General features: G+C 40.6%; 1 protein-coding gene across 1 annotated transcript in view; it reads left to right on the top strand.

The window, feature by feature from the left end:
* PTAR1 (protein prenyltransferase alpha subunit repeat containing 1) overlaps positions 1 to 15,617 on the top strand; it is a 43,217-nt gene that overhangs the window by 7,850 nt on the left and 19,750 nt on the right. The window contains exon 2 of the mRNA XM_081103712.1: positions 1,882 to 2,051. Coding sequence (XP_080959838.1) covers positions 1,882 to 2,051 — 170 coding nt within the window. The remainder of the gene's footprint in view (positions 1 to 1,881; positions 2,052 to 15,617) is intronic.

Raw genomic sequence — 15,617 nt, 5'->3', positions numbered from 1 at the left:
CTGGGGCAGTCCCGCCCTGCACCCGGCCACTTGGCGCCTGCATATGCAAATTAACTCGCCATCTTTGTTGGGTTAAGTTGCATACTCCGGATTGGCTGGTGAGGTGTCATGAAGGTACGGTCAATTTGCATCTTTCTCTTTTATTAGTGTAAATACTGAAACAACTCCCCAGCAAAAGCATCAGCTCTGTGAAATCTGGGACCACCTTGTTCATTTTTGCATTTTCAGAATCTAGCACAGCAGCCAGTACATTAGAGTAGTACTCATAAAATGTTTAGATAGTATTGACATGGTGTATTGAACACCTCTGAACCAACTGAGCTAGTTGTCAGGACAAAAGCCTTAGGTCTTAAAATATATTTACAAGTTAAGTTAGCTTGAAAGAATGGTTAGAGACTTGCAACCCTTAGAGTACCCTTTTTTATTAATATATATCCCTGTGTCACTAATGAAGTGATCAGTAGAAACCAGGTCACCTTTGAACTATTCTGTTTAGAGTTTCTAGGAAGGATTTTGTGTTCCACGGCCTCCCACCAATTTGTATTGATGGCATAACAAAAAAAGAGGGCTTTTCTTATAACCTATAATTAGACATGTTTCCTCCTCTTTCATCTATGAAACTACTGTCTTCTTGGCAGGAGAACCCCAGGGACAGAATAGATAATGTAATACACAAGCTCTGAAAACCAGTTTTTTTTTTAAAGAACATCTGAAAAATCTATTTAGATAGTCTAAAAATGTTATTATTTGTTAGCTGCTTTTATTAAAAAAAATTTATTAGCTATTCATTAATTAAGGGAAGGGCATACTCTTTGAGAAGGAATGTTTCATGTAAGCAAGAAGGTAATTTCCTTACTTGAAAAGCATGTGTGCAGGCTTTGCAGAAACATTATGTTTGCTGGTTCATTTACTGTGTAAATCAACTGCCTTACATATTGTTTACTAAATCTTGGCCTGTAACATAGATTTTCAACTTGAGTTGAAGTGGATTCAGGAATCCACTTTGATGCCTTTGATGAAAATGATCAAATTCTGAGATGTATTTTGTGTTTTAACATTTACTAGTGTGTGTGTGTTGTTGTTTTTTTAAGCTTAAAGGATTATAAAGAACATAAAATATGGTCCACAATCTCAATGACAAAATAAGTTTTACTGATAATTTGTTTCCATTCCACATACATTTATTAGCAGGCAAGCATAAGTACATTTGTTCACATTTTTAAAAAGATAGAAGTAATATATACAAGTGATTAGAAAATTTAAACTGTACAAAAATAAAATCCTTTATCACCCCAAAAGTTTCTTGGTATCTTTCCAAGAAAAATTTTAATGCATATATAGCTCTTTTAAAAAATTACACAGAAGGCTTTATGGTATACACTATATTTGTCATTTTGCTTTTTCATAGATCTTGGCACCTTTTTCATACCAACATATGCATATCTACCTCATTTTTTTACACCTCTTACTACATGGATAAACCATATATATTTTACTAGTCTTATATTCATACACATTTAGATTATTTCCAGTGTTGTTGCAGTCAACATCCCGTTCAAAAAATTTGGTACAGTATAATTTCTGAGCAGTGGAATCATGGGTCAAAGAGTATGTATATTTAAAATTTTGAAAGATTTTCAGGTTTCCATTCAAAGATTAGACTGATTTTTATTCCAATCAACAGGGATTATAGCATACTAATTTTCCTGTACTGTTGCCAATATTCAAAATCTGGTGGTTTTAAAAAATTTCTACCAATCCAGTAGGTGAGCTAAATAATACTTTTAAGAAATAGGAATTAGTGGATTTTTAAAAATGCTCTGCAGGATTGAAAAGGTAGTATTCTTATTTTTAATTGTTTTTTATGTTTTACATATTAAGAGATGAAATTGGCCTGATCCCATGTCCTGAAGCTAGGTATAACCGGAGCCCCATAGTCCTGGTTGAAAACAAACTTGGTGTGGAGAGCTGGTGTGTCAAGTTCCTTTTACCGTATGTCCACAACAAGCTCATTTTGTACAGAACAAGAAAGCAGTGGCTGAACAAAGATGGTAAGTATGAACTCTGTCATCTTCCTTTGTGTTTTGGAAGCAGCATGGAATATAGTGGGAAGAACCCTCTCTGGGTGCTGGCATTGCTGGATTCTAGTTCTGCCTCTTTCATTCATTGCCCGGGCAGGTGTGTAACCTCGGAAAAGTGAGGAGTTTGAACTCATCAGTAGTTTTCAAATTTTACATCCATAGTGATTCTATGGGAGGTGCCTCAAGCAGGGTGCCAAGCCACCTACTGAAAACCGAGTAGCAAATCGAGCAATTCTGATTTATCTTTTTTAATACAGAGGGGTCATTTATTAAATTGTATTTGAAGAAGGTATTCTGTGACCAAAAAGAAGAGGACTGCGGTTGCTACCAGCTCAGATTCTCTGGTTTCTAATCCTTTAGTGCTATTCTGTGTGTGTGTGTGTGTGTGTGTGTGTGTGTGTGTGTGTGTGTATAAATAAATAAAAAGAGGTAATATGCAAATTAGCCAGGACTCCGTAACAGTCACAAAGGCTGTGTGCGTGGGTGGGCGGGAAGGGACTGCTGCCCGGTGAGGCAAGCCACAGATGGTGCAGGCCCGCAGACCAGGGAGCAGGGCCTGCCTGCGGGCCATGGCAGCGGCGGTGAGCAGGCAGGCCCGCAGAGGACAGGGAGCAGGACTTGCCTATGGGCCACAGCGGCGAGCAGACAGGCCTGCAGAAAGCAGAGAACAGGCTTGCCAGCAGCCCTGCGGTGAGGAGGCCCACAGGGAAAAGGAAGGGCCTGCCAGCCTGGGTGCGCCAGCAGTCCCGCCTCTGTGTGTGAGCTGCAGAGGAAACACCTTTTCTGACCGCTCATTCACTAAGCTCCCGGTACGCCACTCGCAGTGTTCTTGGTAAATTGCGTAATAAGAATCTAAGAAGGTGATCTAGGGGTTTTCCACCTCACTTCTGGAGGAAAAAAATGAAGGTCCGCTGCTGGAGGGGCTAAGAAATGTCATATCCTGCCCTAGCTGGTTTGGCTTAGTGGATAGAGCCTCGGCCTGCGGACCACAGGGTCCGGGTTCGATTCTGGTCAAGGGCATGTACCTAGGTTGCAGGCTCCTTCCTGGCCAAGGGCAAAGTCAGGGCTCATGCAGGAGGCAGTCAATCAAAGTGTCCCTCTCACATTGATGTTTCTGTTTTTCCCTCTCTCTTCCATGCTCTCTAAAAATCAATGGAAAAATATCCTCAGGTGAGGATAAAAAAAAAAAAAAGAAAGACAGAAATGTCATATCCTATGAAAGAGACATCTTGAAAATGCCTAAGAAAGTTGTCATTTTTTTGTGGTGAAGGGACTGGAGTCCGTGTTGATGAAAACACCTTGGCGGCCGGCAATGGCAGCAGCAGCAGGGTGATGGGGGCGGTGCCTTCCCCTGATCAGCTCAGTTGCCTCCCACAGAGGGAGGCCAGACTGCGGGCCTAAGCCATCAGTAGGACACCCCCTGAGGGCTCCTGGATTGGAGAGGGTGCAGGTTGTGCTGAGGGACCACTCCCGCCACAAACCCCTCCGTACACGAATTTTGTGCACTGGGCCTCTAGTATAAACAATAGAACTCATTTTAGTAGCAATCCAAATGAGATAATGGAGGCATCATGGTGGTAGTTGTATTGTGATTTGTTACACTGTGAAACCCAGTTGAGCTCAAGCCCTCTGTGTCCTTTTCCTATGCTGATATGATCAAAAGAAAACCATCCCAGCATTCACTTCTGCTCCTCTTTGCTGCATCAGACAATCCCTACTCATTCCACCTGGTTTATTTTCTTAGTTTCCCGCTATAGGTGATATTTAGCCTCCATGCACACAAATTCTGTTTACTTTTCAGTAAAAGTAAGACCTAAGGGCTCCCTTTTTTGGAGAGTACTAAACCAAGATTGTTTTTGTAAAGCTCCTGCCCCTCCCCACATTATATCAGTACCTTTAAAAGTACTCAATATGCTTGGTGGCTAAGTTTGAATAAGAACTTTGTTTCATAGGGAATTTTCATTATCAGCTTGGTAGCCATTACCAAGGGCCTACTCATATCAGAAGCTGTTCTAAGTAGTGTAGGAGACAAAAAGATGAATAATATATGTTCTCTTTACTCAAGAAGCTTATAGTGAGTGAAAAACAATCTGTGGAGTGTTACCAAAGATGTTACATAGCAATTTACTTATATTCCTTTCAGCATTGTCCTTAACACCCTATATAATAAAGAGGTAATGTGCAAATCCACCCTCACTCTGTCACGCCATCACAGGACGGCTGCACCCACAGCAGCGGCAGGGTTCCCATAACACAAGATGGTTGCGCCCACAGCGGAGGCGGGGTTCCCGTAATGAGCCATAACAAGTGATCAGCAGGGACCTGAGGCTGCGGGCACCTGGCCGGGGTGGGGGACCTGAGGCTGCACCCCCCCCCTCCTGGTGGGGCTTGATGGGGGACCTCAGGCCATGCACCCTGCCCTGGCACTGGACCAGGGTACCTCAGGCCGTGCTCCCCATCATGGCACCGGGCTGGAGGACCTGAGGCTGCACCCCCCCCACCTGGTGGGGCTTGACGGGGGACCTGAGGCTGCACCCCCCCACCTGGTGGGGCTTGATGGGGGACCTGAGGCTGTGCCCCCCCCCACCACCCGGTGGGGCTTGACAGGGGACCTGAGGCTGCACCCCCTGCATGGCACCGGGCCAGGGGACCCGAGGCTGTGCCCCCGCCCGGCAGGGCTTGACGGGTGTGGGGCTGGCCGGGTCTGGGTCTTGTGTAATTTCAAGGTGCACGCAGGTGGGTGGGGACTTGACTCTGGGTCCCGCGGCATGCCCCAGACTCTGACAGGAGGAAGATTTTCATAGACATTTTACTAATTTTCTTTCATCTCTGACACTTCTATTACAGAGAAAGGGCAAGTAGAAATATTAAATATTTCCTCTAATTAATTCCCTTTTAATGTGCACGAATTTCGTGCACCAGGCCACTAGTACTGTCATAAGAGATTAATAGCACTTATCTCTGTTTAGACCAGTAGAAAAGGAGTTTGATTTGAAGGTTATTTAATGTGTGAAATAGTTTCTATTTTGTGTTTCACTTATTTAGTCCTCTGATATATATAGATATAAATAAATGTATATTAGAGGCCTGGTGTACAAATTTGGCCTGCAGGATCGGGCCAAAACTGGCTCTCCGACATCCCCTGAGGGGTCCCAAATTTCTAGAGGGTGCAGGCCAGGCTGAGGGACCCCACCGGTGCACAATCAGGGCCGGGGAGGGACTGCAGTAGGGCTCCAGGGCGTGTCTGGCCCTTCTTGCTCATTCTGGATTGGCCAAACCCCAGCAGCAAGCTAAACTACTGGTCGGAGCATCTGCCCCCTGGTGGTCAGTGCACATCATAGCAGGCGGTTGAGCATCCTTAGCATATCATTAGCATATTACGCTTTAATTGGTTGAACAGATGACTGGACTTAGCATATTAGACTTTTATTATATAGTATATATTTTTGTTTGTATATAAACTTAGTTCAAAGGCTATGCCCAAGTTTATGATATAGTTTATGTTTGTGGCATCAACTTAAAGGTATAAGTTTAAGCATAGCTTAAAGGTAAGGATTTTTGTATTGTTAGAGCCTCTCCTCCATTTCATCACTCTATAGTAGGTTTTAATATCATTAAGGCACAAAGTAACACCCTATGAATCCATTAAGTTATTTTTTGCCAAACAGCTATATGTGTTTTCTGGCACACAGAAATGTATAATTGAATCAATACATAACTAACTTGGGGCAGGGTGGCAGAATGATACTCTTGTAGAAAAGACAATGTACATTTTAAAATGTCAAAGTCTATTTTTGTTTCAGATAATTGATTTTTGTGTATTCATGTGTGCTAGCCCAACCTGCCTTCTCTTTGTAGCCCTTCCAGGTCTTTTCCTGTCTCTGTTTCTTGCATTTATGGACACTGCACAGTTGGCTTTGCTAAATCTCCTCATCATGTAGTTTTAGTTGTGATAGGCCCAGGAGGACCCGGGCAAAAGATGATATGGTTAAATGCACTCACAAGAATAGCTGGCATCTAAGCTCTGAGTGCTGATGCAGCTTCACATGTTTATAGAGCTTGATTCCATCTAACCTGCATCCTTATGGAAGCAGTTCTCAGTTTCACTGTTTTCGTGTGTAGGGACAGCACAATTTAGTGTTGTACGTACAACTCAGGTTGTGTATCATTGTCAGTAAAAATATGGAAGCGAATTTCTGATTTGGCAGGAAAAGATATGTGAAAATCCTGACTAACATACGAGTCTTTTACCAAACTTATGAACCGAAGCAATTAGAATACAGAGGTAAATCTTGTTAAGTAAAAGCAAAAATTGTTTGGAAAAAGTTATTTCATGAAAATGCTGTGAAAACTTTTTAAAGAAAATATACAAATAAGAACAAGTGAAGAAACTGGACAATTTCTGAACAATTTCAGAAATGTCAGTGTTTGTGTGATTGATCATGCCAAAACCCTAGGTAGGCATCCCCTAAGAATGTGTTCTATAAATGAAGGTTACCTTTATTCTTGGGATACATTTTTTTTTCTTTTTAATCAAACTGAATTCATGCTCTCATTAATGTGCTGAATTCCTTAGATCTTTGGAAAGCATCTATCTGTATTAGGGTTCTTCAGAGAAACAACCAGCTGAAAATTACATGTATACAAGGAGATTTATTATGACAAATTGGCTTGCATGTTTTTATGGAGGCTAAGAAGTCCCACCATCTACTTTCTGCAAGGTGGGGACCCAAGAAAGCCAGCAATATGACTTAGTTTGAGTCTGAAGACCTGAGAACCAGCGAGCCAGTGTTTCAATCAGTCCAGAGGCAGGGAAAGATGAGAAGTCCTAACTCAAGCAGACAGACAGGAAGCAAAAAACAGGGATGAATTCCTCCTTCTTTCTTTTCATGTCCTAGGTGGGCCTTCAACAGATTGGATGATGCTTACCCTAATTATGGAGGGCAATCTACTGTATCTACCAATGCTAATCTTGTCTGGAAACACCCTCACAGACACACTCAGAAATAACGTTTAATTTACTCATAACCTGGCAAGTTTAACCATGGTTTAGCTAAGATAACCATCACAGCATCTCTGTTTAATTGCTTGGAGACTGATATTTTTTTTAAAAAATCTGATGCAATTATAGCCATATTTGGTTTGGGAGGGAAATGATACTGTAATTCTGATTTTTAAGAAATCCATGACAAAAACAAGCAAAAGAGAAGTCCACAGCATTGGAGTCTTAACTGAGCAGAGCTCTGCCCCACACTTTGACCATTTCCATGTGTGCCATTCCATCATCATCTTTTGCTCTCCCCTCTTTCTCACCATTTCTGTTCCATTATTGTGCTATTTTTTTTAAAAGCCATCATCAGCTCTTCAATTCTTATTCCTCATCTGGACAAGTGTTATTACCTCATAGCTGGTCTACCCCATTTTCAATCGCTATTTTGTAATCCATGTCCATACCATTAGCCAGTGTCACAAACAACACATCTCATTTCACGTTCATGCTGTCTACATTGTCAATAGAGTTGGCTTGGTATTTAAGGGCCTTCACAATCTGTCCCCAGCCTACATTACCAACCTTTCCTTTAAAAAAAAATGATGTTTCTATCTCTCTCTCCCTCTCCCTATATATATATCTTTATTGTTGAAAGTATTACAGATATCACACTTTTTCCCTCCCGTTGACCCCCTCCACTGTGCTCCCGTCCCCTCTCCAAGCCTTCCCCGCATTATTGTCTGTCCATGAGCTGTGCATATATGCATATAAGTTCATTGGTTAATTCCCCCCCCCCCCCCCCCCGCTCTGAAGTACATCAGCCTGTTGCACGCTTCAGTGTCACTGGATCTATTTTTGTTCATCAGTTTGTTTTGTTCATTAGATTCCACATATAAGTGAGATTATGTGATACATGTCTTTATCTGACTGGCTTATTTTGCTTAGCTTAATACACTCCAGGTCTCTCTATGCTGTCTCAGAGGGTAAGAGATCCTTCTTTTTTCACAGCTGCATAGTATTCCATTGTGTAAATGTACCATAGTTTTTTAATCTGTTCATCTATCAATAGGCACTTGGGCTGTTTCCAAATCTTAGCTATTGTAAATAACACTGCTATGAACATAGGGGTGCATATATTCTTTGTGATTGGTGTTTCTGGCTTCTTAGGGCATATTCCTACATGTGGGATCACTGGGTCAAATGGCAGTTTCTTTTTAAATTTTTTGAGCAAACGTCAGACTGTTTCTTATAGCTTTTCTCCTACTTCACATTCAGTATGAGAGGTTGTAGATTCTCAGCCCTTGAACTAAAGCCAGTCCACAGAAATATTTTGTTTTGTATAATGCTTTTAAGTTATTTTTAATATATATTTTTATTGATTTCATAGAGGAAGGGAGAGGGACAGAGATAGAAACATCAGTGATGAGAGAGAATCATTGATTGGCTGCCTCCTGCATGTCCCCTACTGGGGATCAAGCCCGCAACCTGGGCATGTGCCCTTGACCGTAATCGAACCTGGGACCCTTCAGTCCGTAGGCTGATGCTCTATCCACTGAGCCAAACTGGCTAGGGCTTTTAAAAATTATTTTTAATTAGGTAAACACTTAAAATCAGGATGAACTTTTAAAATTAGCATGGAAATCTGCATTTCTATCTTCACTTAAAAAATCAGAAGGCTTCAGTGCATAAATTTCTCCATGGTGCCAACTGGCTGGGGCTCACAGCCTCTGCTTTTCTTGACTAGGGAAGCTTGTTCCAAGCTTTACTACAACCTCCTCATGTTCTTCAGACACTGAGGGAGAGTGTCAGTTGCTACTTACTAGGTTTGCTTTCATACATTTTGACAATCATTTGAACCTTGAAAGCATTTGAGTTTTGCAGTCCTTTGATATACATTTCTGCCACAACATACACTGTTCCATTCTTGGACTTTGCTGTGTACTACTGCCTTATTTCTGTGTTTTTTTCTGAGGCCAGGTTTATGTCTTGCTAGAGGCCTGGTGCATGAATTCGTACACCAGAGGGGTCCCTCGGCCTGGCCTGTGGGATCAGGCCGAAACCAGCTCTCCGACATCCCCTGAGGGGTCCCAAATTGCGAGAGAGCGCAGGCTGGTCCGAGGGACCCCACTGGTGCACGATTGGGGCCTGGGAGGGACTGCAGGAGCGCTCCAGGGCGTGTCCAGCCTCTCTCGCTCAGTCCCATTCGGCCGGACCCCAGCAGCAAGCTAACCTACCGGTCAGAGCATCTGCTCCCTGGTGGTCAGTGCATGTCATAGCGACTGGCTGACCAGTTGACTGACTGCCCCCTGGTGGTCAGTGCACATCATAGGTTGAGTGGCCTTAGCATATCATTAGTATATTATGCTTTGATTGGTTGAACAGATGACTGGGCACTTAGCATGTTAGGCTTTTATTTTATGTCTTATGGTGTCACTATTGTGGTTGCCAGCATAAACACACCCACACCCACAAACCCATAAAACCTTTTTGACTGCTCCAGGAGACAGTAATTACTTCTCTGCACGCCTGTGGGAGTCCTTTATTCAGAATGCTTGCACAGTAACACTTACCATAGTTTTTTTATAGTTGATTATTTAAATAACATTTTTCCCAGCTTGATTGTTAGTTTGTTAGAAAAAGAGATTATGGCTTGTCTTTCTTTATCCAACACCTTATGTGTTCAACAGACATTTATCAAAAAAATAACAAGAGTTTGATAAGCAAAAGACTTTAGCTTAGTCTGGTTATCAGTTCAGTGATTATGTTCTATAATAAGTGACCTTTTGGTGTTTACCATATAGCTTTATCTCAAGCCTCTTATATTAACCTAAATGTATTTTGGAAAAAGCAATTAACCAACCCAAGCTGACCTTGGATTTATTTCTAAATGCATGAAAACCTATCTGTCAGAGACAGTTATCAAACCCAGCGATCATTGCCACATAACTGCTGGCCTTGGGCAGCAAAGAAAGCTTATTGGTTTTTCTCTGACTGTTCTGCAGCATCCCCTCCTTGTTATATATAGCTGGATTTAGCTACCTTCCTGTATATAATGTATCCCGATTCATTTTCTCCTTGTGATGGGAAGATGAGTTAGATACTTACTGATGTGTGTGTAATGAACAGTTATTTGCTGGTATATATTCTGTTATTTGGAGAGAGATCTGTTTAATATCAAGAAATGGTAGGGATTTCAGTAGCTCACATCTTAGTAAAACTGCAAAGGAAAATAGTATATAGTTGATGAAATGTAGAGAGAGTGAAATAATTACAGACAAATAAAGATACATTTATCTTTATCAGGAGATCTTTGGTGTATCTTTAGATCTTTGGTTCAGGTCTCACTCGAAGAGGGCCGAGTAATTGTAGACAGTGTGCTGGGGTGGAAATAGCATCTGTTTTGCAGGAAAAGAGACCTGGATTTAGAATCAGTTCATCAATACACTAAAGTCACTTTACTTAACCTCTTCCTATTTTCACACTAGTGGGTCTCAGAGGGTTGTTGTAAAGATCACAGGAAGTGGTATATGTAAAGCACTCAGTACAGTGCCTGGCATGTAGACACTAGTCTCCTTTCTCTCATTTAGCCAGAGCCAGTGGGGAAGAGGAGCAGAAAAGTACATGTAATTCAGGAATGATTCCTTAAATGTTTTGTATTTCCAACCTGGTTAATTTTTTCTTTAATGGCCCTTTCCCATTTCTGATATTCTACTTCATCTCCGCCTCTTGGATCACATTGAATACTTTCTGAAGGAAGGCCTGTCTGAACTTGAGTCCTGAATCAGGAAGAGTTAGTGATTTGTCAAAGAGGAGGGGAGACGGCCTGGGACTGAATATTACACTGATGGTTGATGGAGGCTGTTGATATGCTTTAAAACCAGAGATTCTTAGAAGTTGAGAAGCATCCCCTCTGCTCAGCAGTCACTGCTCAGATAGCTCAGGAGATTTCTTTCCTCCTTCTGGGGGCCCCACCCCAGTATGGTTTATGGAACTGGGCTAGGAAATACAAGCTTTGTAACAGGAATTACCATTGGGTGCTTACTGTCAGGTACTGTCCTGACGCTTTGTGGGTTTGAATCATTTAATATCCCCATGAATAGTACTATTATTAGCTTTATTTTACATGAGGAGGACAGTAGCACAGAAAGATAAAGTGACATGTCCAGAACTTCCCAGTAAGTAGTAGAGCTGGCTGGGCTCTGAACCCAGCAGCTGCTGTTGCCCTGTTGCCCAGGGGGAGACCCTGTAGGAAAGGAAGTGTTACTTTGATTAGTCTTCCTCTCTCTTCACACAACCACAGAATGAAAAGTGGGGACTTAGGTATTTTTCTGTGTGTTTGTCTTGTACTGCTGTACAGAGTCTCTCATGGAGGATGAACTTGTCTTCATTTATGGGTTGGGTAGGAGAGCTGCATTAAGAATTACAAACAAATAGTCACAACCCTGAGTCACACTTCTTTTTTTTTTTTTTAATACAGAAAGGAAAGTCCAAGAAACAAAATAACAGTTTATGTGGATAGTATTATGGATTGAAAAATTATAGACTTCAAAAGAAATACTAGAGACCTTCCCATCATATACAAATGTTTTTATATAGTTACTTAACAACCAGGTGTGTTTTTTGTTGTTTATTTTACAAGTTTAGAAATTTAGACAGTTTCACTATAGGAACATCTGCCTCATGATTACATCTTTGATAAATTCGTGTTAAAAATTTTCTTTTTTTTTTTGTTTTGTTAATCCTCACCTAAGGATGTTTTTCCATTGATTTTTAGAGAGAGTGGAAGAGAGAAGGAAAGACAGAGAGAGAAACACATTGATTGGTTACCTCCTGCATGAGCCCTGACCAGAGCCTGGGCTGGGGAGGAGTTTGCAATCAAGGTACGTGCCCTTGACTGGAATCAAACCTGGGCCCTTTGGTCTGCAGGCCGATGCTTTATCCGCTGAGCCAAACCAGCTAGGGCAAAAATTTTTCATTTTTTGATAAGGAGCAATGGTATTTAGATGAACAAACATTTATCGAGTATCCACTGTCAAACAGCTGTGGCGATAGGGAATGAATCTAATTGCTCACAACACTGAGGTTGATGTTATCACCATTTCACAGATAAGGAAACTGATGTTCAAAGGTGTTATCTAGACAGTAAGTGGAAAAACTGAGATTTGAACCCAGGCAGAGACCATATTTTTCTCATTTATGTTGAGTAAATGAGTAATTTGAAGATGTATTAGAGAGGACCTGCCTCCAAAAAACTTACAGTCTCATTAAGAGGATAATATTTATCAAGATCAATAACAAAGTAAGATGCACACAGAACATAGAGATGAAAGATTGCTTCCAGCCAGGTAGGTCAGGAAAGTCTTTAGGAAGAAAGATGCTTTAAAAAATATTTTTTTCAGCCCTAGCCAGTTTGGCTCAGTGGATAGAACGTCGGCCTGTGTACTGAAGGGTCCCAGGTTTGATTCCAGCCAAGGGCACATGCCCAGGTTGCAGGCTCGATCCCCAGTCGGGGGCATGCAGGAGGCAGCCAATCGATGATTCTCTCTCATCATTGATGTTTCTATCTCTCTCTCCCTCTTCCTTCCTCTCTGAAATCAATAAAGAAAAAAAATATATATATTTTTCAGAGATAGGAGGGCATTTCTGGCAGAGAGAATAGCAAGGAGGTAACTCTGAGTTATACCCAGAGAGGAGAAGGTAGGCAGGTACGAGGTGTTTAGTGAATGGTGGGGTTTGGTCCAGGAGGAGTGTAGCACTTGAAGAGCAAGCAGTGGAAGGCCAGGCTGACAAGGAGACTGGGACCAGGTTCTAGATTCTTGGTACATTTCTTCAATACCCCGTCCCCTCTCTAGTCATGCTATGGTACCATAACCATTTGAGAGTATACTATATGTGGAGTTTCATGCCTCTTTACAAACTTTGCTCACATTTTAAAAAATATATATATTTTTATTGATTTCAGAGAGGAAGAGAGAGGGAGAGAAACATCATTGATGAGAGAGAATCATTGATCAACTGCCTTCTGCACACCCCACATTGGGGATTGAGCCCACAACCTGGCATGTGCCCTTGACCAGAATCGAACCCAGGACCCTTCAGTCCGCAGGCCGATGCTCTATCCACTGAGCCAAACATTTTTTCCCCGTGGTCTGTAATGCCATTTACTGCCTTATTCATCTAATTCATTGATAGCCTTCCCTGGGTACTCCAGTAAGAATTAATTGCAGCAGTTTTGGTGATCCCTAAAATGTAGCATATATTTCTAGTTCACATTTATTTCATTTTACCTTACATAATTGTTTACATTTCTCTCCAACTAAAGGGTAATCTTCTGGAGAGCAAGATGAGGTCATATTTATCATTATATCCATTCTTTCAGTTCTAAGGGCCCAGTTTAATCTTTGTACATAGTCAATAATTAAAATATTTGTGGAATTAAATAAATAATGGTGTAGAAATTTATATTTATTTTCCCTGATAAATGTTAAATTAATGCCAAAAACTACTAAAAGTAAAAGAAGGAAGAGGTTAAATTATTCTTTATAGTTATACTAAAGGCCCTGTGCACGACATTTATGCACGGGGGGGTGGGGGGTGGGACGGGACATTTGTGCCCTCTTGCAGTCCGGGAACCCTTGGGGGATGTCCGCCTGCCAACTTAGGCCCGATCCCTGGAGATTTCCCCAGGGATTCCCCTGGGGACCGGGCCTAAGCCAGCAGTCAGACCTCCCTCTCGCAATCCAGGACCCCTCACTCCTTACTGCCTGCCTGCAGCAGAGGTAGGAGAGGCTCCTGCCACTGCTGCTGCACTTGCCAGCCATGAGACGCTCCTGTGTTGAGCATCTTCCCCCTGGTGGTCAGTGCGCATCATAGCGACCAGTTGTTCTGCCATTCGGTCGATTTGCATATAAGCCTTTTTTGATATAGGATTGTGTTTATACATGTAATGCTTGTAATAAAGATAATGGTAGAAAATAAATGTGTTCTTATCCTACCTTTTGTTTCTCATTTATAAAGTGTTATAATATATTCATTAGTAAAGAAATCATAAGCTCACAATAAATGTTAATCTCTTATTGAGGTGGTTGAGAATGGAATGATTGTTTTTTGCTAGAGTATTTTAAAATGACTGTAGGGATGCATATATGTGTGCTTGTTTTTAGATTTAAAAAATTTCTTTTTCTTAAACACTGAGAATGTCCCAATTATTTATTATGGACAGATATTTCAATTGTAGTATAATTGAGTTATTTAAAGCTGTCATATGCTGATCTTGCCACACATTAATTGAGACACTATAGGCAAAATGCTTAACTTCTCTAAATATCACTTTTCCTGTCTGTAAAGTGAAACAAGAATATCTTGGATCGTGATTGTGGGAATTGGAAATAATGTAAATAAAGTAATTTTGCCTGGTACACAATAATGCTAAATAATTATGCCAGTTTTCTTATTTTTTTAAAAAAATATATTTTATTGATTTTTCACAGAGAGGAAGGGAGAGGGATAGAGAGAAACATTGATGAGAGAGAAACATAATCAGCTGCCTCCTGCACACCCCCTACTGGGGATGTGCCCGCAACCAAGGTACATGCCCTTGACAGTAACCTGGGACCTTTCAGTCTGCAGGCCGACGCTCTATCAACTGAGCCAAACTGGTTAGGGCCAGTTTTCTTATTTTATTTACTTAGCATTTAATATGAGCTTGGTATATGTTTCATTAATTTAGTATAATGCCCTAGCTTGATCAACTTAATCCTAAAATTCTCTTTTCAGTTTTAGTAAAATGAAGACAGTATATCTAAGTATTACTGATTTCATTCTATTAAATATAGGCTTATGGAGCTTACTTGAAAATATGAGAATTATGTCAAGACCATGATAGACAAAAATCTAGTAAATATGAATAGGCTGTTCATAAGATGAAAATAGTAAACAATGAAAAAAAGTTCATATTAGTGATTGGAAATTAAATATATAAATTAAAACAGAATCAAAGTATAATTTTTTATTTACCACATTCATTTTTTTAGTATAATTATATAGATTGGAGTTACAGGGACTTAAGTACATTCATGTTGTATAAATAGATACAGTACATTTGGAAGACAATTTGGAAATGTTTAGTAGGAGCCTTGCTGGTATTTGTATTGTTTGACAGTAGTTCTACTCCTAGAAGAATATCCACAGAAAATAATCTACCAGACAAAAAATGTGTATTAAAATATTTTAATATTATCTATAACAATAAAAGCAATCAGGAAACACCCTAAAGAATAAGATAAATGATAGCATATTAAACTATGGGATTGTTTCACAGCTGTTAAAAATGCATACTGTAGCAATGTAGGAGAATGCATATGTAATAATGTTGAATGAAAAATATATAACAAAACTGTATATCATTGCTATAATTATGTAAAAATGTGTGTAACAAAGGATAGTCTTCAAAGGGGAATGTGAATGAATTGTGTTAAATTAGTTGATTATGAGTGATTATTTTTTTCTTTTGAAAATTTGCAGTCAATTCTTGAAATATTTGTGGA

Source organism: Myotis nattereri, assembly GCF_964212035.1.
Source record: "Myotis nattereri genome assembly, chromosome: 12".
Lineage (NCBI taxonomy): Eukaryota > Metazoa > Chordata > Mammalia > Chiroptera > Vespertilionidae > Myotis > Myotis nattereri.
The sequence above is the reverse complement of the archived record's forward strand: the minus strand, read 5'-3'. Positions and strand labels throughout refer to the sequence as shown.